Raw genomic sequence first — 23,249 nt, 5'->3', positions numbered from 1 at the left:
TGAAGCCTTCCACGTGGCGAGTCCCAAGGCCACCCTGTTAAGAGTTAGGATTAATCCAATTCATAATTCGATCATTATCATCGTTGGTATTATAAACTTTATTAAATACATCCATGAGGAGTCGCAATAATGTTGTATTGTTGAGTGCTGCCTGGGTTGGTGAAATGTGCCTTGGCTCGTGTGTGTAGCGTCCTGGCTTGTGTTTGTGTGTGGCAGTACAAGGGCAAATATATAATACTGTAGCTGATTTGGGCACTGTCCCTTCTGCAGAGCGTGTACAAACGCTTATGGTTTTAGAGTTATGGTTTTCGGGTTAGGGTGGGGTTTATTGTTCAGATAGGGTTATAAGTTAGGGTTATAAGGCTTAGAGTAGGGTTGCGGGTTATTAAGGTAGTCACGTGATGCCTTCTTGTAGACAAACGCACTACAGATGCTGCATTACACGAAACAAAACAATAGAGCAGAACAGCCTCCACATAGCCATCTCTCCAAATAATACCAGTGGCTATACCAGGGGTCGGCAACCTACGGCTCCGGAGCCGCATGCGGCTCTTTACGGGCTGCTTCTTGACGATATGTACGTATGTACAGTATGTACTCAGATGCATTGCGGCTCTTGAAATACTGAATTTTGTACCGAATTGGAAAGAAATGGCTCTTCTTGCTATTTTGGTTGCCGACCCCTGGGCTATACTCATTACATCAGACGCACAACCTTCTGAAAGTGCATCTCATCAGCAGCATTGATTCAACACAAGCAACACCCTGGATAGGCCTCGACAGTGTCTCATCAGCAGTCAAGGTTCGCTGGAACCAATATTTGTGAACTGCCAGATATTATTAGCAGTGACCCACTAGTAGATATGGGTGCTAGTTCAGTACAGAACTCTGTAATGAATTGGCCTGCTGATAATTACTCCAAATCAATGGCTGCAGATTATTGGATGAAGTGGAAGATGGCAGCCTTCACGCGGTTCACTCTAAGTGAGAAATCACGACGAATGCTATCAATGCGGCAACTGAACATTAACCTCTAGAGCAAGACTAACAGCCACGCCAACGGTCCTTTCCAGGACCGAACGCATGATGAAAACACATTTATCTCAGCAATTAATCTCCAGGATTCAATATCATGATCAATATTCAATTATTTCAGTAATCAACATATTCTCAGTAATACATAATATAAATGTTCATGACTCTCAGTGATCACTCTTTTTAGTATTTAATATCACAATTAAAATCTATTGATCACATTACCAAACTCGTCTTAGTAATCAATATCCTAATCAGTACCCATTAACATGAGCAATACCTGCGATAAAAATTTGGTATCACATTACAGAACAGTCCTCCAGAGTGAAGTATGGAGCAGGGTGTATGGCAGGCACAACAAAGCAGGGCAGAGACGGATTTAGGGGTTAAAGCGATGTATTGCGGCTCTCACCAAGTTATGGGAGGTGTGGTTGTGGCAATCAATGCCACGTCCCCAGAAACACAAATCCCATGCTTGAAAATACAAAACCCGCACGGACCTAAAGTTCCATCGCAAACCCGAATGCACTCTCAGAACAGGACTCCATTCATCGGGCTATTGGCCAAGTAGGGTATTCCCCACACATACACACCTCTAGCCCCTACACAAACCCGTACCTCCACACACACTCCTAGCCTCTACACGAACTCGCACCTCCACACACACCTGATAGTCGGGTTGTACGCACGGAACGGGGCGTGGCCATCGACAGCCAACGGCACAGGCCTGAGCCACTAACAATGCAGTGAAGGCCTTGCACCATGGCTTTGACTGTATTGTTTCTAGCTGGTTGATTAACCATTCACCTGACACCACAGTGAACTCTTAATACAGCGGTGAGCACTTGTCAGCGAACACAAGCCACCTCGGTGAACACTCGGCAGAGTACTGCTACAGTGTGCATTTCAAACAGCAGAGCACGAAAAACAAAGGGCCCCCTATAGCCTCAACATACTGTTGGGGAAAGTGCTGTTAACGAGCACCCATGAAGGCCAGCACGGTACACAAGGGGGTGGATGGCCAGCACCACACCCGACCACCTTTGTCTCCCTAGTGACGATGCTTTACGCAGTGCACCAGGTACTCATTCGTGGCAAAGTCTATCTAGGAGAGGTCCAGGCCTGGTTCAGATAATCGCCACTGGTGTTGGGCGTGAGCAGGAATCGAACTCGGGTGCAGCGCGGTTTGCTACACCACTGCTCTCCATGGGCACAGGGCCACAACCACTCCCATTGTTTCATTTATCTCACGGATTCATCTTCTGATCAATATCATGATCATCATATATTGATCCGTGACCAATATTTGTCAGTAATCAATATCATGATCAACATTCAGTTATCTCGGTAATAATTAATCAGGAATCAATAATGTCAATATTCATTGATTTCAGCAATTAATTTTCAGGATTCAATAGCATGATTCACATTCAGGGATTGCAGTAATGATAAATATTTATTTATTTCAGTAATTTGTGTTCTCAGCAATGACCAATATTCAATTCAGGTTCCCATTCTACTCTGCATTCAATGTCAATATACATTTATCATTAATATTTATTGATATCAATAATTAATATTTTAGGGTAATGGGTCACACAAAGACAAATACCGACATAAAGCCTAACAGTTAGGGCAAGTGCTGTTAGCAAGCACCACCTATGAAGGCCAGCACGGCACACGAGGGGGTGGGTGGCCAGCACCACGCCCGGCCGCCTTTGCCTCCCCATTGGCAATGTTTACATATTGCACCAGGTACTCATGAGGCTAAGGCGACCTTAGGGAGGCCCAGGACCAGTTCATATAATCGCCACTGGTCTTGGCCATGAGCGGGAATCGAGCTAGGGTCATCGGGTTCGTATCGCAGCGCGCTAACCGCTACACTACCACTCACCATCTCACACACTCGTTTACTCACACGGCCACTGTCACTCACTCACCCAATCACAAAGCCAATCAGTCACACCCACTCAAAGGGAAAATATATAATACCGTATGTGGTTGTGCCCTGAAGAAGGGCCATTGCCCAAAACCTTGCCTATTATATATTATTGAGAGTGGGTGTGTTGGTGAGAGACTGGGCGAGTAGGTGTGGGTGATTGACTGTGGGCTTGTGCGTGGGTGAGTGTGTGAGTGACTGAGTGGGTGTGTTCCAGACGGCTAAAACACAAAAGTTGGCACAGTTGGTATATCTGCCAGTCATCTCAGTCAGTCACCCCATGGCACCTGGGTCTGTCCCTTGACCTCCTGCCAGCAAGCCTTTGACAGTTCACATGGCCTCAAAGTGCAACTTGCCTGGCACAAGAGCCGTGGTGATGTCACCGCCACTTAGTGGCAAATGGCAGTTGTGCGAGAGTGTGAGTGACTGAGTGTGTGTGGGTTTGTGGGTGAGTAACCGAGATGGTGTGATTGAGTGACCGAGTGGGTGAGTAAATGTGCCCCGAAGTAGATCCATTGCCCAAAACGTTGCATGTGGCTGTGCATTGCCGCTAGTGATTGGTGTGGAGGAGGAGGAGCCTCTGGCTGAGGCAGTGATTCTGGGCCACCAGGTGCTCAATGACATCACCCTGGTACTCAACGAGCTCCCTCACACCCATAGACCTGCAAAGACACACATAGGGATTGTTAGAGATACTGTATATTGCAATAGTTAAAGATACACAGAGATCTACAGACTATGAGATCTATCACATACACAGACCTGCATGAAAATGCTCAGAAAACACCTGGGGTTTGGAGATCAGATCACCATGCTTTCCTTAAAGGATGGTGAAAGGCATGGCTCTTCAAGTTACTCTTTTGATGGAATTCAAGAGTCAATTGTGATCGCAAAGTGCTGACGCAGTTTCCATCTCCTCAGCTTCAACCCACAACCACCAGTCATCCTTGCAACGCCACACAACTATCCTGACCCTCTGAAGGCTGCTGTAAGCCTCCTTATTCTCCATGGTAGGATGTTGTACACCGTGGGAGTGGGCTTACTCTCAGCTATCTGGAGAACACTTCCTCTATGAGCAAGGGTCTATGGAGGAGGTCTGGACTGTGTACCAAACGCAGCCATAGTCCTGAGCCTCACCCATTTCCCCTCAGAATCAGGAGGGGTGTACGATGACAACCCTACCTCGAAGTGATGATACAATTCTTGCTTGCAACTCTCATTAGCGAGTCGAGACCAGGCCACTATGGGTTTGAATGGGGTCCTAGGTGGACGCCCATCACAGCAGTGGAGGAATGGCAGGCGTATCTTAGAGATGATAAGCCGATGGTCAGTGGGCAGATCGGCTCAACGGTTGGAGCCGATTCCCGTCAGGGCCATGGAACGTGATGCTCCACCCGTCTTACTTCCCCTGACCACTACTCATTAGCCTCACTCTTTTTTCTACATCTGGGAGAGAGCTGCAGATGTTTATTTACCAGCTAAAGTAAAAATATAGATATTTTACGTACATAGAGCCTCCAGAAAAACACCATACTTTATGACATACATCTCTTGCCATCTATTTAGTCTTCTTGTGCCCTTTCCTTCTATCGTGGTGTTTTTATTCAAGTTTTATTCTCCTTTACGTGCACGATAGAAATAATTAAATGCATTCAGACTACACAATTCGTAAAGCTATCACCCCAACCGTTGGGAAAGAACCGTCTGAGGACCCAATAAAAACCATCACCTTGCCACACATAGCAGGGGTAACCAAAACTATTTCCAAAATCATGAGCAAACACAAGATCCAATCTTGATTTGAAGCTTTCGAGACTGCAAGAATCCATACTCTTTGGTTCTTTCGGTAAAGTCACGTAGGTATAAAATAAATAAATCACGACGTTTCAATCGCAACACAAGCGGTTGTCCTCAGGCGGAAAAAATATAATCCAGCAGTGGAACTGCTGAACCAGGTTCGATTCAACACAGTACATAAAATTCGTGATCTCATCCCATCTGTGAAGGATGTGATCCCTGACAAGCAATACCCCGGTGTCTACAAACTAAGCTATGTCTGCGGCAGTAGTTACATTGGGGAAACTAAGCGATACGTCTCGGACCGTGTTCGTGAACATGCTTTAACGCTGTGGGGGACACAATAAATTATTTTTTCCAAGACGAAGGTACTCTGCAAACCCACTGACTAAGAGCAAAGATTCGTTCATGAAGCCATCCAAATATATAAACACGGACACAATTTCAACCAAGAAGATGGGTACAAACTGAGCAATCATTGGAAGGACGTTATTAACCAGGTAAAGTCATAACTGGCTGTGATGTTTCCATCCTACTTGCCGATGTTAGCAGTTATTTTCGACTCTCCGAGTTATATTACCAGGTTAAATGTCATTACATTAACAGGCTAAATGTCTCACTAACACAACCACCGTTGCTCGTTGGCCTCGATGTGGTGTTGGTTTACGGTTTTCCTACATTGACATGCTAATTTCTCACAATACATTGGCCACCTCCGCTTCGTCTTTCTTACATTGACATGCTAATATCTCACCTCCACAGCTTCATCGTCATGGAGGAGCTCAGCCCTCCGATCTTACATTTACATGCAGAATTCATCTCTAGCCTTGCCCACTTCGCTTATGACCCTTGGGCTACACCCATCTCAAACCTTTATAACACCCTGCCTCAGCAGCGCTCCCGCTATTATTATTTTTTCCTCCCACAGTAGCTTTCCCGCTATTTTTTCACCGGATGACGATTGCTTGTGTTGCGATCAAAACGTCGTCATATTTTATTATTATTTTTCTATCTACGTGGCTTTACCAAAAGACCCAAAGAATATAATTAAATGCAGTATACCTCACGGTTACTGTATAATTACTTTAGGTATAATCCCACATGGCGCCCAAGTGCTCACTTCGGCGTTGTAAATGCGGGATTGAAATCCCCAGTGCCAACTCCCATAGACGTTGATGTACATATCTATGATTAATATTGAACTTCCTTTGCACCGTATGTAGCCAACCGTGCTTATCAGAGGTTCAAGGGAAGGACAAACTCAACACAAAAAGCAGTTCTAAAGAAATTAGTTTTCAATCTATATTTACAAGTGCATAGCAAATGGCATTGATCGCAGCCACCATTGTTACTGACGACAATCAACAGCAAGAAGGTGGGGTGTTTTTGGAAGTCGGTGATATACACACAAACACACTTAGAGAGGGCAGACAATCTCACTTGGTGGTGCCGGCTGTGGAGGACGCCGTTCCTTTCTCGATGATGTCGGATTGTGGGGTCGATTTGTTGAATCTGACAACTCGCACTGACAACATCATCAGCATCATCATCTCCTTCTCTCCACATCTGTGTCTCTCTCTCCCTGTCTCTCTTCTATGTCTCTGTGTTCCTCTCTCTCCCAATGTCTCCCTCACCTTTTCTCTCCCCTAGTCTCCCTCTCTCCATGTCCCTATTTGTGTCCCTCCCTCTCTCTCTCTATCTCCCTGTCTCTTGGTGGGCTGCAGGTGGCACAGTGGTAAGACTGACGCCTCACAACAAGAATTTCCTCGGTTCAATTCCCGACTCGGATACCTCTGGTGGAGTTTGTGTGTTATCCCCCTGTTCTGCAGTGAGTGACAGTGATCGTATGAGCGAGTGAATGTTCTGAATGGGTTTCCTCCGGGTTTTATAGTTTCCTCCTTTCATAGCTAAACACACACAGTGGCACTCGTATTCGCCAAACCACACCCAATTACTCAATTTGGATCACACACAGCAGCAGCGTCGCGCCTGACTGTGAATACATGGCAGGACCCTCCTGAGTCAGTCTTGAGACTGTTCTGGATAAACAAGCTTAAACAATATCAAACAACAACTGCCCTCTGTCTCTCCCCCCGTGTGTCTCCCGCTCTCCCCAGGTCTGCGATTCTCTCTCCCCATGTCTCTCCTTCTCTCCCAATGTCTCTCCCTCTCTCCCAATGTCTCTCCCTCTCTCCCAATGTCTCTCCCTCTCTCCCAATGTCTCTCCCCGTGTCGGTATTTCTCTCCCTGTTTCCCCATTTTTTTTCTCTCCCCGTGTCTCCCTGCGTATCACTCACCCACATATGCGATGAGACACGGAGAAAGGAGGAGGAATTCTGCACAAATAATCCCGACCCACATCCAGAGCCAAAATCTCTCTCCTCCAATTCCCCCCCATGTCTCCGGGTCTTCTACTTGCTTCTCCGTTGCACAGATTGTCAGCAGAAGAGCGTTACCTAAAAAATCAACAATATAATTAATATCTGTGTGTCTATCGCTATTTCTCTATCTCCTCTAATCTGTGTTGAAGATTATAATGGCCATGTCTCTGTCTCCGACTCTCTGCAGGTAACAAGCTGAGATTAGGAGCACTCACTTTAAGAGTGTGCTCCTAATCTCAGCTCGTTACCTGTATAAAGGACACCTGGGAGCCAGAAATCTTTCTGATTGAGAGGGGGTCAAATACTTATTTCCCTCATGAAAATGCAAATAAATTTATAACATTTTTGACATGCGTTTTTCTGGATTTTGTTGTTATTATTCTGTCTCTCACTGTTCAAATAAACCTACCATTAAAATTATAGACTGATAATTTCTTTGTCAGTGGGCAAAGTACAAAATCAGCAGGGGATCAAATACTTTTCCCCTCACTGTACATATTAAATGACAAATTCACCTGCATCGATTTCACCACCAGGGCATCTCTCTCGACCTATCGTGATCACCCACGGCCAATCCTTCTGTCGCCACTCGTTCCACTCTCTCCTCAAAGATGTTCCACTCCAAAGAGGGCCTCATCCGGATCCAAAGGTCCACAATTAGTCTCCCATGGATCTCCTACCAGATAGTGATTTCAAGCACTGCACTGGTGAACTTGCAAGAATGGTTTCTCATGTTGGTAACCCCTCTTTCCAGTCCAGTCTTTGGCCTCCATCACTTAAATTGAGCCAAGTGATACTTCTACAAAAAGGTCTGACCACAAAGACCATAAAAATTAGAGACTCATTACCGACTGATCAACCATCTCCAAATTCCTGGAACGCCTATCCTTTGTCAGAATCTAAGATCACATCACCTCATCCCCCAACATTTATCTTATCTTATTTATACTTACATAGAGCGCCTTCACTGAAGGCGCTTGTCATAATAAAAAAAAATGACAGAATATATTTTTTTAGGATCACAGGAGTGTGCAAGGATTGAGGAATGAGTGACTGCGATAGAGGGTACTAAGGGATGACAAGAGGCTATGGGAGGTACAGAAATAAGTGTAGTGGTGAAGGGAATGAAGTTAATAGGCACTAGAGAAGAGGTGAGGCGTTAGAGGAACAGAATGAGATTCCGGTTAATTGGAAGAACCACCCACATGGAAGCAGTGGTACAGTATGCTCCTAGCACATGTGGGTATGGAGCACCTAAGAAGTCATAAGACTCAGGGCAAGGAGGGGGAATTTGAGGCCAGATGGTCCCCTCTTATACAACATCTAAAACAAGTTAGCCGGATGGCGGGTTGGGAGACAGGGGCAGATGATAAAAAGTACAACCCCTATGTATTAGACGGGAGACGGACTCGGATGGGTGGAGGAACAATAGGATCACTGTCTCGGCACCTCTTTTTATTTCGGCGCTTTGGTTCCTTCCCTTTTCACCCCCTCTCCCTTACTTAAATACTTCCTTTACCCCTCTCCCCAGTGGCACCCCGTCTTGTTTGGGGCAGCGGACCTGCTCCCCATCTTTCTACCCCCTGATTTCTATAACCAGTTTAGCTCGTGTCGAAGGTTCGAACACGCGACACAACATGATGCAATGATGTAATGGGCAAGCGCATTGCCTCAATAAAAAAAAGAACAGGAGATGAAGGAGGGGGAATCTTTAATGAACAAGGGAAGTTGATTCCAGTGGAGGAGTGCAAGGAGGGAAGACAGAAACTAGGATTGGGCACAGGGAGGAGTGACAAGGAGATGAGAGAGGCGAGATGAGGTGGGGCAAGGCCATGGAGACATTTATAGATGGGCATCATCTATTTCAAAAGTCTGCCTACTGCCCAGCCCACACCACCTACCAGGACTGCACTCGTCAAGATCAATGACATCTCAGCCTCAAAGATTTCCCTAATCAGCCTCAAAGATTTCCCTAATCAGCCTCAACATAACTGACAATTGTCACTTTAAACCACAAGAGTTTCATTGAATGCACAGCTCTCAGTGTTTAAAAGTCCTCAACACAGTCACGACACCTACTGCCGGCATCCCTCAGGGCTCTGTCCTGGGTCCTTCACATTTATTGTTCTACATCTCCCCAAACGGCCACCACATTGATAGTCACGGGATAAGCTATCACACCTACGCTGTTGACGATCCATTCCACTCCACTACAAACTCCGATCAGGGTCCACTCAACCTTGCCAATTGTACCTCCAACTTACTGCGCTGGTTAAGGTCAAATTACTTTCTATTAAACCCTCAAAAGTATGTAGCCCTTGTTCTAGGCAACAGACTGTGGCTCATTATGGTGTCGCTCCCTCAAAATCAACCATCGATGGCTCCACCATCGGTCTCTTAAATTACTTGAAAATCGTCGGTATAACCTTGAAACTCCTCATTTTCACTCGAAAACCACGTACCCAACACAGCAAAGATATAGAATGACCACCTCAGAGCCTCATGGTACATCCGCCCAATGCTGCCCTCAGCCACAGCAAACACTCTGGCTTGTTGCATTATCAGCACTCTCCTTGATTATACTGCAATGCCATCCTTACTCTGAGACAACAGAAAAATAAACACTTTGTGACGAAGTAAATCAGCTTCAAAACCACCTGTCTCATGCTGCCCTGCAAATCAGATGCGGCCATGACTTCCATGGCTTCACTTAAAAGCTCAGCACTGGCTCCCCATCAAATCATGGATCCAATACAATCACCATCCTCTGCCACAGAGCTCTTATTCAAGATCTCCATTTCATACCGCTCCACCCTTCTCACCCCACTAACCACAGCAAACTGCTGCATCCTATGTAGCACATCTAACATTCTGCTTATCACTACTCCCACAACCAGTACTGTCCTGGCTGAGCAGCTGTTCTCTGTGGCTGCACCAGCCACAGCATCCCTTTGTGAAGGACTCAGTGATTTAGCCAATTAGCAATTCACTGTCCCTTTGAGTGCTCGTGTACCAAGATGAGCAATAAATAGTAGAAAAATAAATCAAGAGGCATTCCACAACGTCCCTACACAAGTACCATCCATCTTAAAGCAACAGCTTACCTGCTGGTCAGGCTCTACTGGTCAGGTTGGCATACGAGATACTTTGAGCCCTGGCTCTGCACGTCTGATCTCTCAATTGAACAAATGCGTGATTTGTGAAATATAAGCGAGTTATCCATAACAGTTTTTTTTTGGGTTATATTGTATAAATATATAAACATGTCATCAAACCCGCCAACACCCGACACAGCCAAATTGTCTTTTCCGAGACCAAGGTGCTCTGCAAACCTCCTGGCTACCATCAAAGGTTTGTACACGAAGCCATACAAATAAACAAACACAGACATAACTTAAACCGTGATGATGGTTACAAACTGAGTAATCATTGGAAAGATGTGATTAACCATGCAAAAAAGATTTAACTACACTTATTTGGACCATCTTATTTGACAGACAACTATTACAGGTTATTGATAGACAGCTAGGCTTGTTTTACCAGGTTTAGTTTTTTCTTTTTTCACACCTTTGTTATGTAGGCTAGGCGTAGTCACAAACCGTACCTCTCCATATCAAAGGCTCAGCCTTTTGTTATGCAGTCTATTCTTAGTCTTAAGCCTCACCTTACCATATTAATAAAAAGTGTGCCGTACTTGGCCCTTCCCCTCTTCAACCATTATATATACGGAGTGGTAGCTCTTGTAATCTCTCATTTACTTGATACAGCTGTCGTGGCTGTGACAGTTCCACCTGAAGACGGAAGCTTGTGTTGCCTCCGAAACGTTGTGATTTTTATTTTATTTTACTTTTATAAATTTAAATTTTTTTACCTACGTGACTTTAACGAAAAAACCTAAGAATATGAATCCTTGCAGTCACGAAAGCTTCAAATCTAGAAATAAAATACACTGCTCCACGCTTGGAATAATCGGTAGCATGTCTACTCTCACTGACGCATATTATTATATAACTTTATATAGAGCTCTCAACCCAGCCGCTCTCTCTTCTTCCCAGGCTCAACTGCCTCTTAATAGCACTACCACCCCTTTTATCTGCCCTTCACCTCCATTAACTCCCTTAAAACGTCCATTCAACTCCCTTCTCTTGATCACACCGTCTAAAAACTATTTTTATTTTACCAGGTAAGGCTCACTGAGCTATTTAGCCCTTTATCAGAATCAAACTGGCTACAAATGATAGCTCAATGAAGTGGCTTATTACATGGAAATTGATAGCAGCCTAATTTATTGTCCATCAACTAAATTGCAGAGCCTTTCAGATGGCCTCAACCAAAAAGTTACAGAAAGTAGACTTCCCCCCCAGATATGGGAGTAAAAAGTGGATCCAAATCAAGATTGATTCAACAGGTTTACAAAAATTGTCGACCCCCCTCCAAAAAAAAGTTTCACCCCCCCACCCCCCAAAATATATTTTTGAGGCGTATATACCCACACAACCTCCGTAGGAGGTAGAATAAGGCGGCCATAGGCCGCCAAAATTATAGTGTTTCTAAATGTGGAGGGAAAAGCCAGAGGACCCGGATAAAATTTCACACGACCAGGAGGAGAACATGCAAACTCTAAATATACAGGTGTCAGGGTCGGGATGGAACCCACGACCTGCTGTATATCAAGCGAGGTAGTTAACAACTAGTCACACGCATGAGCTGCAGAAGTTCAGGAACCTGTCCACTCAGTGGTGCTGTGAGCATTCCAATTCAGCTTTACGAGTCGGGAGTCTCATCCCTGTAGTTGCCTGTTGTGGCGCCATATCCTTTTACTGTCTAGCCCCTCAATTCCCTTAAACATCAGGCAATATCTCCATAAAAATTGTTCCACTCCATCTTTACTCTTCCCATGAAAGGGAGAGATGTACATAGGGTGACAGACCCAGGGAGAGAAATAGAGACAACTGGAGAGAGACAGGATCAGAACCTTACTTAGATTGGAGGAATGCAATGTGCTAAAAAGCCCTTTTTCATATATTTCCAGTAGGGGCAGGTCAGTAAGTTACAACACAGAGTGAAAGAGAGAAACACACAGGGAGAACGATAGAGATATAGATAAAGCAAGACATGGGGAGAGACATGGAATCCCACCCGCGTTGAGGATCGTAAAGGCAGTGTCTATCTCCCCATGTCTCTGTGTCTCACCTATGTTGAAGATCATCATGGCCGTGTCTCTGTGTCTCCGTGTCTTCCTCTCCCATCTCAAGTGCCCTTGAGCGCGTGCCCAGCTGAGTGAGCAATGGACGTTCCACGCAGAGACGGAGTGGATCAGATAGAGAGCGATCCGCCCAAACGCGATCCAGCGAGTGACTCGGAGCTCGGAGGCCAACGGAGACAGAGACGCCCAGAGAAGGAGACAGACAGCGGCCAGCTGGAGATACAGAGAGAGAGACATGAAGAGAGAGTCAATCATCGGATGTTGACCATTGTGTCCACCAGGGTGAGTGGACTATGGCGACGCCATGGATGGCACCTGGCCCAGACACAGAGCTGTAAGTCGCGGTTGGCCAGCGTCTCATCTCTGGTTCTTGCGAGATGTGACCCGGCAGTTCGGTTAGTCTCTGTCCCAGGGACTGGGACACACGGACTGCCACATTACGGAAGCTCCACACATGGATCCGTTCAATAATTCTCAAGGGCAAGGTAACAAACCCTCCGTCCATCTCTTTCCCAAAGCTCTTCAGAACAGCTGCAGGGGGAGCCGTCTTCCTTGACCACCATGACAGTGGATGGACCACATTTATTCTGCAGGAAGCTGAAGTGGCTTTGAAGGAGGAGTAGTGGTTGTTGTGCTGCTTGGTCTTCTTCAGCTTCATCAGAGAGAACGTTTCATGATCGGCCCTGGCTTTCGCTCAGATTTGTCAACACTCGACATTCTGCCATGTCGCACACACAACAGTGAGCACCAGACTCTTTGCCTGATGACATCAACAGCCGAGGTGACCTCCTTGTCTCCATTGGCTGCACGTCTGGCCAGCTTCCTGATGATAATCCACGTTTCCTCCTCTGTTGTCTGGGAAAAAAAATAGGATCACCTGGCTCTGACAATCCTCAAAAGACACTGGCGCAACCATCAACTGCATCTGAAAATCAACAGGAAAATCAGAGACAAGCCACAGTAGTGTGGTTGTGGCCATGCAACCCAAACTATGGACCAGATAAGTAAACCGACTGTAGTCTGCACTACAGGCAACCCCTACGATCTAATTGGTTCCTGGACGATGGTCACAAGTCGAACCCGTCGTAAGTCGAACCCATATTTCCCATAGGTGCATTGTTGTAAATTGGGTTCCATTCTTAGGAACCCATTACATACCATAAAAATTTACCAAGATAAATAACTCCTTTATTGTAACTGAACATACCTTTTCCAAACATTTATTAAGTAAAATTAAAAAAGAAAAATCTGCATGTCCATCAGATATCCTCTTCTCAGACATAGCGAAAGGCAATTTTTTTACATTTTAAGAAAAATTACTAAAAAGTAAAGAGCGTTGCGTAGGAGATGCGTTTGCTCTATGCACAGTAGCAGACTGTCGGACTATACTGTACATACCCATACGGCAGAACAGCCAAGTAGCAAATCGACTCGCCATCGGTAGCAGTCATTAGGCGGTCATAGATATGATTTGTAGTTGTTACTGTGGGTGTCTTACTTACTATAAGAAAGGTCGTTAAAGCAGAGGGTTGCAAGTCGAGCCGTCGTAAGTCGGGGGTCACCTGTACTAAACGGAGGAGGATCAGCTAGCAGAGCCCATCATTGGCATCCAGCTTTTGAACGTACAGCCAGGTGCAAGAACAGAACCCAAATGGTTCTCAACCGCTCAGGATCCTGTCTGTACAGACGTATCGTCTTGAGATAGCAGGTTCCATCGCATAGTAGGGAGATGTCATGCGATCTGAGGTATGAGCGCAACTGGTGATCAGCTATGAAGGTGGTCCCACTGCCCAAAACGTCACCTGTTGTTTACAAGTCCTCTAAAGGACGCAGTGCTGTGATTGACGAAGGTGTCAAGTTTTTTTGCTCTGCTAGCGGCGATCGGTATTTCCTGGTGCTGCGAGACAGCGTTTTTCATCACTGGGTGAGAGAAACGTGGTCCCTTTCTTCGACGGTGGACATCGACGTTCGATATTCGGGTCCGATGGTGAACGTCCAAGACGTGGGAAAGAGCCCGTGGCAGACAGGCCCCATCAACGCAGTTCGAGAGAAGCGGGATTTTCACGCTCGGCACGATGGCACCAAAGGGGCCGACGAGAGACTCAGAGCCGGAGCGTCCACCGCCCGAAACAGCGTTCACATCGCCTGGCGCCATCGCGGAAACGTACAGTGAATCCGGCTGAGACGGAAGGCGCAGCAGAGCCATGAATCCATTCTCCCTGCTCCGCGCTAGCGTCTATAGGTGGTGCGCAAGCGACGATGGCCGATGACAGAGGATAAGGGAGAGATACCCGCGTCTGTGCCACAGCCTGGCATAGGCACAGACGAGGCGGAGGAGATGTGGCTAAAGCAAGTGGTGAGCGCTGCACTTCCAGTGGGGGTTTGATCACAAAAGGTGAACACTTAAACCATGGCCCCCGTCAACTCAGGAGCAATGGCAGGGAGTGATAGACACGGGGAGAAAGAGAGACACGGGGAGAGAGTGAGACATGGGGAGAGTGAGACATGGGGAGCAAGAGACATGGGGAGAGAGACATGGAAAGAGAGCGAGAGACACGGGGAGAGCCATGGGGAGAGCGATACACAGGTAGAGCGAGAGACATGGAGAGAGAGATATGGGAACACATGGGGAGAGATACACGGGGATAGCGAGACACGAGGAGAGCAAGAGAGACACGGGGAGAGAGTGAGACAGGGGAGAAAGGCACAGGAGAGCGAGAGACACAGGAAAGCCAGAGACACGGCAAGAGACGGGGAGAGAGACAACCGTTGCACATGTAGACGTGCGCACAGACACTCACGTGTATAACCGTTGTGACGAAGACTGTATAATGAGACTTGATTGATGTTGTCTCTGGTCTCCGAGTCACCAGCTCCTCCTCCTCCTATCACAAAACAAATATCACCCAGGTAGCCTCAAAACTAATTACTTGATGCGTTGCCAGTGGTGCACAAACACAACAAACAAAACTGTAATACATTCGTGGCCTTGAAATTAACAAATGTATAACAAGCGACGTTTCAGGCAATGACCCTTGGCCCTTCTTCATAGTACAGTGTAAGGTGAATTAAATGAACATGAGTGCAAAAGTGACTTTTGTGAGTGGGTGAGTTGAGAGCGGTGGCACAGCTGACTGCACTACGAACCTGGCGACCCAAATGAGATTCGCACAAACACACACAACACTTCCCCATGTAGCCTGAAAGACGATGTTGGGGTAAGTGCAGTTATGGAGCACTGATGTAGGCTGGCACCGCACACGAAGTAGTGGCTGAGCACTCATCCCGCCTGCCTTAGTATCCCAAGTGGTGATGTTTACACACTGCACCAGGCACTCATGTGAGGTTGTAGACCTAGGGAAGCCCCAGAACTGGTTCGGATATCTGCTGGCACTGTTGCTCGAGAGCGGTAACTGCAGCGCAGTGCAGCGCTATCCCCTGCACCACCTCTCCCCACACAGACTCCCAGAGACAACCGCCATTCGCCACTAAGTGGTGGTGGCGTCACCGCGGTGCCTGTGCAAGGATATATGCACTTTAAGGCCACGTGAAGTGTCGACCGCTCACTGGTAGGAGATCATGCAACAAATCCAGGGGTGCCATGGGTTGACTGAGATAACTAGAAGATGCAACAACTGTGTCCCCTACTGTGCCAACTTGCTGTCTTTTAGCCACCCGGCGCTCTGCTTGTTGTTGTGAGTGTTGCTCCTCTGCCCTCCTCTGTTAATGGAGGGCAACTGCCTCCAACTGACCAGCAGGATCCTTCATGAGCCTCCTCCAGAGGCCAATCTTGACACTATTGGTACCGGTCATCAGCAAGTCCTCTCAGCTCTATATCCTCTTTATAACATCATTCCATATATATGAATATGTTTTACCCTTTTTGGTAATAAAACAGGTGTAAAGATGTTAAAACACCAAACTGAAACCTTTTGCAAAGAATCATGTCTGCAATAACCACACATACGTGTGGTGAACATGAAAACAAAAAACATACTCTGGTAGGATATGCATTCAACGGTCCCATGATGTAGTTGCTCACCCCAAGCTCTCAATGTCCTTATAGTGCAGTCTTTGTACTGTTCGTATTTTGGCATCCTCTAGTCTAACACTGTTTGAGACTAGTCTCTAAAGAAAGTTGTCTCTGGTGTGGACCAATCAGTTTAAAAGACAATGCATATGTGGTTAATGCAGACATGATTCCTTGCAAAAGGTTTCAGTTGGTGTTTAAACATCTTAACACCTGTTTAATTGCCAGAAAGAGTAAAACCCATTCTTATTTGTTGATACTGGAGAGGTCCCATGATCATACAGGTAGGAACAACAGGTTCCATACTGCCCACCAGGGATTATTTGTCTGTCGTGCATACCACGGCCCCGCCCGACCAGGCCCCGCCCCACCAGAGCCCTCCCATTGGCTCGGGGGCGCCGAATACAATTATTTCATTAATCGAGCTCGCGGGGTTTCGCCGACCAATGGGAGTGGTGGGTTGGGGTTGGTAGAGGGGGAGTTAGTGGTGGGGGGGGCACCGCCGCGACTCGGGCCAATGAGAGGGGCGATGTTTCATTCACAAAATTGAACTGGGGGAGGGTGGCTCCATTCATAAAATGGAAGCCTTGAAAAGAAAAAAGCGGATCTTTTTGCCTCGTGTTTCTTTCAACATTCCCAGCCGTAGGGTGATTCAGTTTGTCCAAAAAAGCAAATGTATTCCTTGTAAAAGACAAAACAAATTAATCCATTTCTAGGTTAACATGAAGCATATAAATTAACCCCCTCCCCCCCAATAAAAAAATACTTTACGGAGTATTATATGACAATGCATATTACAGGTAGGAACAACAGGTTCCACACTGCCCACCAGGGATTATTTGTCTGTCTGTCGTGCACAAATGCGCTGTCCAACCAAGTTCCTACCTGCCCCCTCCGAAGGAACGTGTTTACATCTCTTCTCTAGCCCGTGCCATGCCCGTTTAGCCACCTTAATCCAGCCACGCAAAAGTGTTTGGGCATGAGGTGGCTGCGGAGCTCACCGATAAGACTGTGTCCAGATCTTTCAAGGATTTGTGAGCTCCTCATACAATACAGCCTGGTTAAACCCAGAAGGGATCATTGGCAGGCCAGCCTAAATGTTTCTAACCGGCAAAGATGTTCCATTAGGGGGGTCGACATTTATCGCAAGCATATAGAAGGCAAGGCATAACTGGCCAAGAACACCAAAAGTTTTGTGTGGGGAACCAGACCAGGTAGCTTCCACACAGCGTTACGCAGCCGTTAAGTTGTTTAAGAGGTTTGGTGCTGCAGATGACAAAGATCTGTCCAAGCACGTGGTTTTGTTTGGTAGTTGGTGGTTGGAGGAGTGTTTTTGGGGTGTGGAACGAAGCGATCCGTTGTTTTGCTTGAACTGTATGAGGTTTCTGATGTAAGGTGCAGCTTGTCTGTGTATTGCACTACATTCTGGGGCACCTTGGTAGCGAGATGTTCACTACCTCGCCTGGTATGCAGGTTGTGGGTTTGATCCCAACCCTGATGCCTGCATATTTGGAGTTTGTGTGTCTCTTTCCCTGAGGTTCCGTGTATTTTTCTACAGATCCTCAATTCTTTTCCTTAGTATTTAGAAACAACTTGCATTTAGAGTATTTGGCTTCTATAAATGTCCACGTGATAAGCCACGTCGTAGAGCTATCATTTGTGGCCAGGTCGCTTTGAAAAAAATAGCTATTTAGCGAAGTGGACCTTACCTGGTAAAATAAACAAAAAGTTTAGTTTTAGTCCTGACTCCTCAAGGAAAAATACATGGACAAGGTGTCCATCAATATAGAAAAGTTACTCTTCAGTGGTCAGAACGAGAAAAAAAATCTTTGTCATTGACTATTCAAATTGAATGACAGTCACGACTCAGTATGAGTTAATATGGTAAAAACTGCACCCACTCATGTGATTATCTGTCACACAATGAATAACTCGTAACATGAAAGATCTTTAGACTTCAAGCTAAATACCTAACTGCCTGATATGTTACAACCTGTTCACAGATATCTGCCTGGTACGATACTGCCTGTAAACATGTCTCCCCCTTTAATTCCATTGTCTCCCAGTGTCTTCTTGTATCCTCCATGGCCCCTCAATGTATCCCTCTGTATGATGTTGCGTTTCTCAGTGTCTCCCAGAATCTACCTGTCTCTTCCTGTGCCAGTGTCTCCCTGTATCGCCTTCCATCTATCATTGCCGCAGTATCTTAAATTGTCTCCCAGTGTCTCCGTGTCTCTCAGCATCGTCTAATGTATGTCAGTGTCTCCCAGTATCTTCGTGTATCGCTCAGTGTCTCCAAACACTTACACTCCTGGTGTGTAACTACACCCTAGTGACTGAGTGGGTGAGTGGATGGGTGAGTAGGTGAGTGGGTGGGTGAGTAGGTATGAGTAGGTGAGCGAAAACGGGAATTGGGTGAGGGAGTTTGAGTGGGTGATGTCACAACGGCGCTTGTACCAGGATCGGTGCACCGTGAGGCTAGTCGTATGGTTTCATGCCATCAGCAACAACTCATCCAGCAGTGGACAGACCCTGGCTGCGTGGCCTCACCTCGTTGTAATCGCCGTGTTGTGACATCGCGGGGGAGGAGGCGGTGAGTGAGCCGAGGTCACCACAGCTCCATTCCCTTCCACGGAGAGATGCGAAAATTCGGAGTCTTAGTCCAGCACAGAAAAAAAAAATTCCCCGTATAGCCCCACTGGTGGGACAAGTGCTGTTAGCGAGTAACAGCATCTATGAAGGTCCGCACGGCACCTAGCCTGGCACAAGCGCCGTTGTGATGTCACCATTTACTCACCCACCCAATCCCCTCCATCAATCTCCCACTCAGTCACTGTGGTGTAGTTACACCCCAGGATAGTATTTAGAGACACTGAGACACAGGAAGATACTGGGAGACATTGGAAGGCGCTGAGACCCTAAGCAATGCAAGGAGATACAGGGAGACACTGTGACGAGCGATGGGTGGCCACCACCACCCCGCCCAGCTGCCCTCGTCTCCCCAGTGGCGAAGTTTACACACTCGGTACTCACTTGAGGCAGTCGACCTCGGGGAGGTGCGCTAACCACTACGCCACCGCTCCCCACGCAACACACGGCGCGCTAACCACTGCTCCACCGCTCCCCACGCAACACACGGCGCGCTAACCACTGCGCCACCGCTCCCGACGCAACACACACGGCGCGCTAACTACTGCGCCACCGCTCCCCACGCAACACACGCGGTGAACTTTTTTCCCGCGATTTTTTAAAACAGCAACATAAACAAATTCACCCAAACTGCGAGGAAAGCGACTTCGTGCGATGCCCGAGGCTCGAGCTTCCCTCAGCGGTGCGGGGACTTTGCTCGTCACACGAAGCAGCGCGGCCGGACTGTCGCGTTGAGAATTCCTCTGAATTTGGCCTCCTCCTCCTCAGGAGGGGGGGTGGGAGTCACGTGATGCGGGCGTGGGCATAGACGGATGTGACGTCACACTATCAGGCGCTCGAGTTCAGGACTGTACTGGATTTTTTAACATTTAAACACAACCAAATGTAACTCGTATTCAAATGTCTGTTTTTCTCAAACACGAATGAACGATAGAGCAGTACTAATAAATTACTTACACTAAACTAATTGTTATCGAATAATTATTTGCAATGTTTAGTGACGTCCCATCCGTTAATTTCGGCTCGGAACATTGCTCTGGAAAACTTCACTAACCCGGAAGTTAAAGTTTATGTTTTTGAAAAACTCTTACTTTTTAAGCTCTTGATAAATATACAGGTTCGATATATCAAAGGTTAAAGGGAAATCGGTAATAATTGGGTAAAAACATGTTTTAGAATAATGCGGAGAGATCGTGACGTCATGGTCGTCAAGCGTTGTTTCTGGCTAAAGATGTGACTCGCCGGCATGTTCGTTAATGTTAGTTAATATACTATCTGTTTTTACAATGCATAAAATAGTAATTTTAAATTAGGAAAACTTAAACACATTTAAAATGTAAAACTTAAAAGCAGTAAACGTCACATCCGTCATCTTTAAAATCCTTATCCGGATGTGCCGTCACCGACCGAATGTGAACTTTTAATATATTTTTGGTGCACTGATACATTAAATTAATCATCAAGTTATGGCTGTTTTAACGCAACGTTGCTCGAGTTTTACGACACCTTCATCAAATATAACAACACCTCAAATAATTTAAAACACTTTCCTGACATCACATCCGTAAATCCGTAAACATCACAAATGACGTCATCAGCGGCCGTGACGTTCCCGTTATTAAACCATTCGGGGTGACGTCACCCGGCAGAAAGGGGGAGGTGGGGGTCAGAGGGGAGTGTGGAGGCGATCTTAAATTTGGAGCTTTCGTGACTGCAGGAATTACTCTTTGGTTCTTTCGGTAAAGTCACGTATAAAGATAAAATAATAAATTAAATAATAGCATACGACGTTTCGATTGCAACACAAGCAATCATCATCGGGTATAAATGAAATAGCAACAAAAATCTAACCAGAAAACTATAGACAGACATATAAGCAGACAGATATCACCAAGATACATAGAGAGAGAGTAACACAGGCACAGAGAGGGAGATCGTCTCTGTGGCGAGGCCTTAAATAGACAGAGGGGGGCGGGGGCGGAGAGAGGGAGGGGTTAGAGAAAAAATTAACATGTCAATGAGTGCGGCGACGCGTGGTCAATTACGCAAGCTTGAACATTAGGAGAGAGGGAGAAAGAACACACTAAATTAAATAACCTAGCAAAATATCGAAATGTTATGTAATACAACACAGAGAGTCGGTCAACACACAATTAACGCATAGCCTGGTCGATTACGTATTTCAAAGATTGCTAAGTTAGAATTTAAGTGTGAAAATTCCAAAGAGAAACAAAACATAAAACAAGAGGAACGGAGACACACAGGCAGAGCAGAACATGAGAACGACAAAAAACGAGTGGAGACAGAAAAAAGTACACTAAATACTATATGTCTGTCTATAGTTTTCTGGTTAGATTTTTGTTGCTATTTCATTTATACCTGATGATGATTGCTTGTGTTGCAATCGAAACGTCGTATGCTATTATTTAATTTATTATTTTATCTTTATACGTGACTTTACCGAAAGAACCAAATAATTATGTCTCTCTCTTTGCTTGTGTCTGCCTGTGTCTATGTTACGTCTCTCTCTCTGCTTGTGTCTGCCTGTGTGTCTATGTTATGTCTTTCTCTCTGCTTGTGTCTGCCTGTGTGTCTATGTTATGTCGCTAGCAAAATATACATTACATTTCGATATTTTGCTAGGTTATTTAATTTTAGTGTGTCTTTCTCCTAATTTTCAAGCTTGCATACCGTACCACGTCGTTGTCCACTCATTGACATGCTAATTTTTTCTCTGCCCCCTCCCTCTCTCCGCCCCCGCCCCCTCTCTATATTTAAGGCCTCGTCACAGAGACGATCCCTCTCTCTTTGTGCCGATACGTGTTCTCTCTCTGTGTATCTTTGTGATATCTGTCTGCTTATATGTCTGTCTATAGTTTTCTGGTTAGATTTTTGTTGCTATTTATTTTATATCTGATGATGATTGCTTGTGTTGCAATCGAAACGTCGTATGCTATTATTTAATTTATTATTTTATCTTTATACGTGACTTTACCGAAAGAACCAAAGAGTAATTCCTGCAGTCACGAAAGCTCCAAATTTAAGATCGAACCACTTCTACGGGGAAGTTTCAAGTTTATCTTTTTCTCTCTCTCTGGGTTTTTTGTTTTCTCTCTCTGCCTGTGTATTTAGTGTACTGTTTTCTGTCTCCACTCGTTTTTTGTCGTTCTTATGTTCTGCTCTGTCTGTGTGTCTCCGTTCCTCTTGTTTTATGTTTTGTCTCTCTTTGGAATGTTCACACTTAAATTCTAACTTAGCAATCTTTGAAATACGTAATCGACCAGGCTATGCGTTAATTGTGTGTTGACCGACTCTCTGTGTTGTATTACATACCATTTCAATATTTTGCTAGGTTATTTAATTTAGTGTGTTCTTTCTCCCTCTTTCCCAATGTTCAAGCTTGTGTAATTGACCACGCGTCACCGCACTCATTGACATGTACATTTTTTCTCGAACCCCTCCCTCTCTCCGCTCCCGCCCCCCTCTGTCTATTTAAGGCCTCGCCACAGAGACGATCTCCCTCTCTGTGCCTGTGTTACTCTCTCTCTATGTATCTTGGTGATATCTGTCTGCTTATATGTCTGTCTATAGTTTTCTGGTTAGATTTTTGTTGCTATTTCATTTATACCCGATGATGATTGCTTGTGTTGCAATCGAAACGTCGTATGCTATTATTTAATTTATTATTTTATCTTTATACGTGACTTTACCGAAATAACCAAAGAGTAGAGTGTGAAGGCGTTGAAGGTGGTGGAGGGGAGGGGTTGACAAGGTTGTTGGGTGGAGGGGTCGAGAGGGTTGGGGGGTGGAGTAGGGGGGAGGGGCGGGAGGAGGAGTGAGGGTTGGAGGGGGGTAGAGTAGGGGGAGGGGTGGTCGGAGGGCTGAAGGGAATGGAGTTGAGGGAGGGGTGAAGGGGAGAGGGCGTGGTTATATTGAATTAAATTTCGATTTAAAGCTGTCGTGAATGCAGGGATTCATCTTCTTGGTTCTTTCGGTAAAGTCACATAGAAGGGAAGTAATAAAATAATAAAAATAAAACATAATAAAATAATTCTCACGACATTTCGGCCACAACGCAAGCAGCCGTCCTCAGGTGAAGACCAGGTCTGTCGGGGAGACAGCGTCTGAGTTGGAAGGGGGGAAGGGCGCCTTGACAAAATAATTTGCATATCAAGAGGAATTTAGCATATTTATGGGAAATGCAGGAATGTG

General features: G+C 45.8%; 1 protein-coding gene across 3 annotated transcripts; it reads right to left on the bottom strand.

The window, feature by feature from the left end:
* Nucleotides 1-1,413: 1,413 nt before the first annotated feature.
* TMEM192 (transmembrane protein 192) lies at nt 1,414-19,839 on the bottom strand. 3 transcript variants are annotated; one of them, XM_078620908.1, is made up of 7 exons: nt 19,663-19,839; nt 18,939-19,014; nt 15,160-15,243; nt 12,346-12,571; nt 7,069-7,227; nt 6,189-6,296; nt 1,414-3,636 (listed from the first exon to the last, which is right to left on the bottom strand). In XM_078620908.1, the coding sequence occupies exons 2-6, from the start codon at nt 18,963-18,965 to the stop codon at nt 6,208-6,210; spliced, it is 585 nt and encodes a 194-aa protein (XP_078477034.1). In that variant the 5' UTR covers nt 18,966-19,014; nt 19,663-19,839; the 3' UTR covers nt 1,414-3,636; nt 6,189-6,207. The 3 variants fall into 3 exon arrangements, with proteins under 3 accessions (XP_078477034.1, XP_078477032.1, XP_078477033.1); XM_078620906.1 differs by having other exon boundaries at nt 6,212-6,296; nt 19,663-19,836; XM_078620907.1 differs by having other exon boundaries at nt 6,212-6,296; nt 18,939-19,052; nt 19,664-19,836.
* Nucleotides 19,840-23,249: the final 3,410 nt, after the last annotated feature.

This window comes from Lampetra planeri, chromosome 76 (genome assembly GCF_965212315.1).
Source record: "Lampetra planeri chromosome 76, kcLamPlan1.2.h2, whole genome shotgun sequence".
In the NCBI taxonomy this organism is placed as follows: domain Eukaryota; kingdom Metazoa; phylum Chordata; class Hyperoartia; order Petromyzontiformes; family Petromyzontidae; genus Lampetra; species Lampetra planeri.
This window is presented reverse-complemented; position numbering and strand designations above follow the sequence as displayed.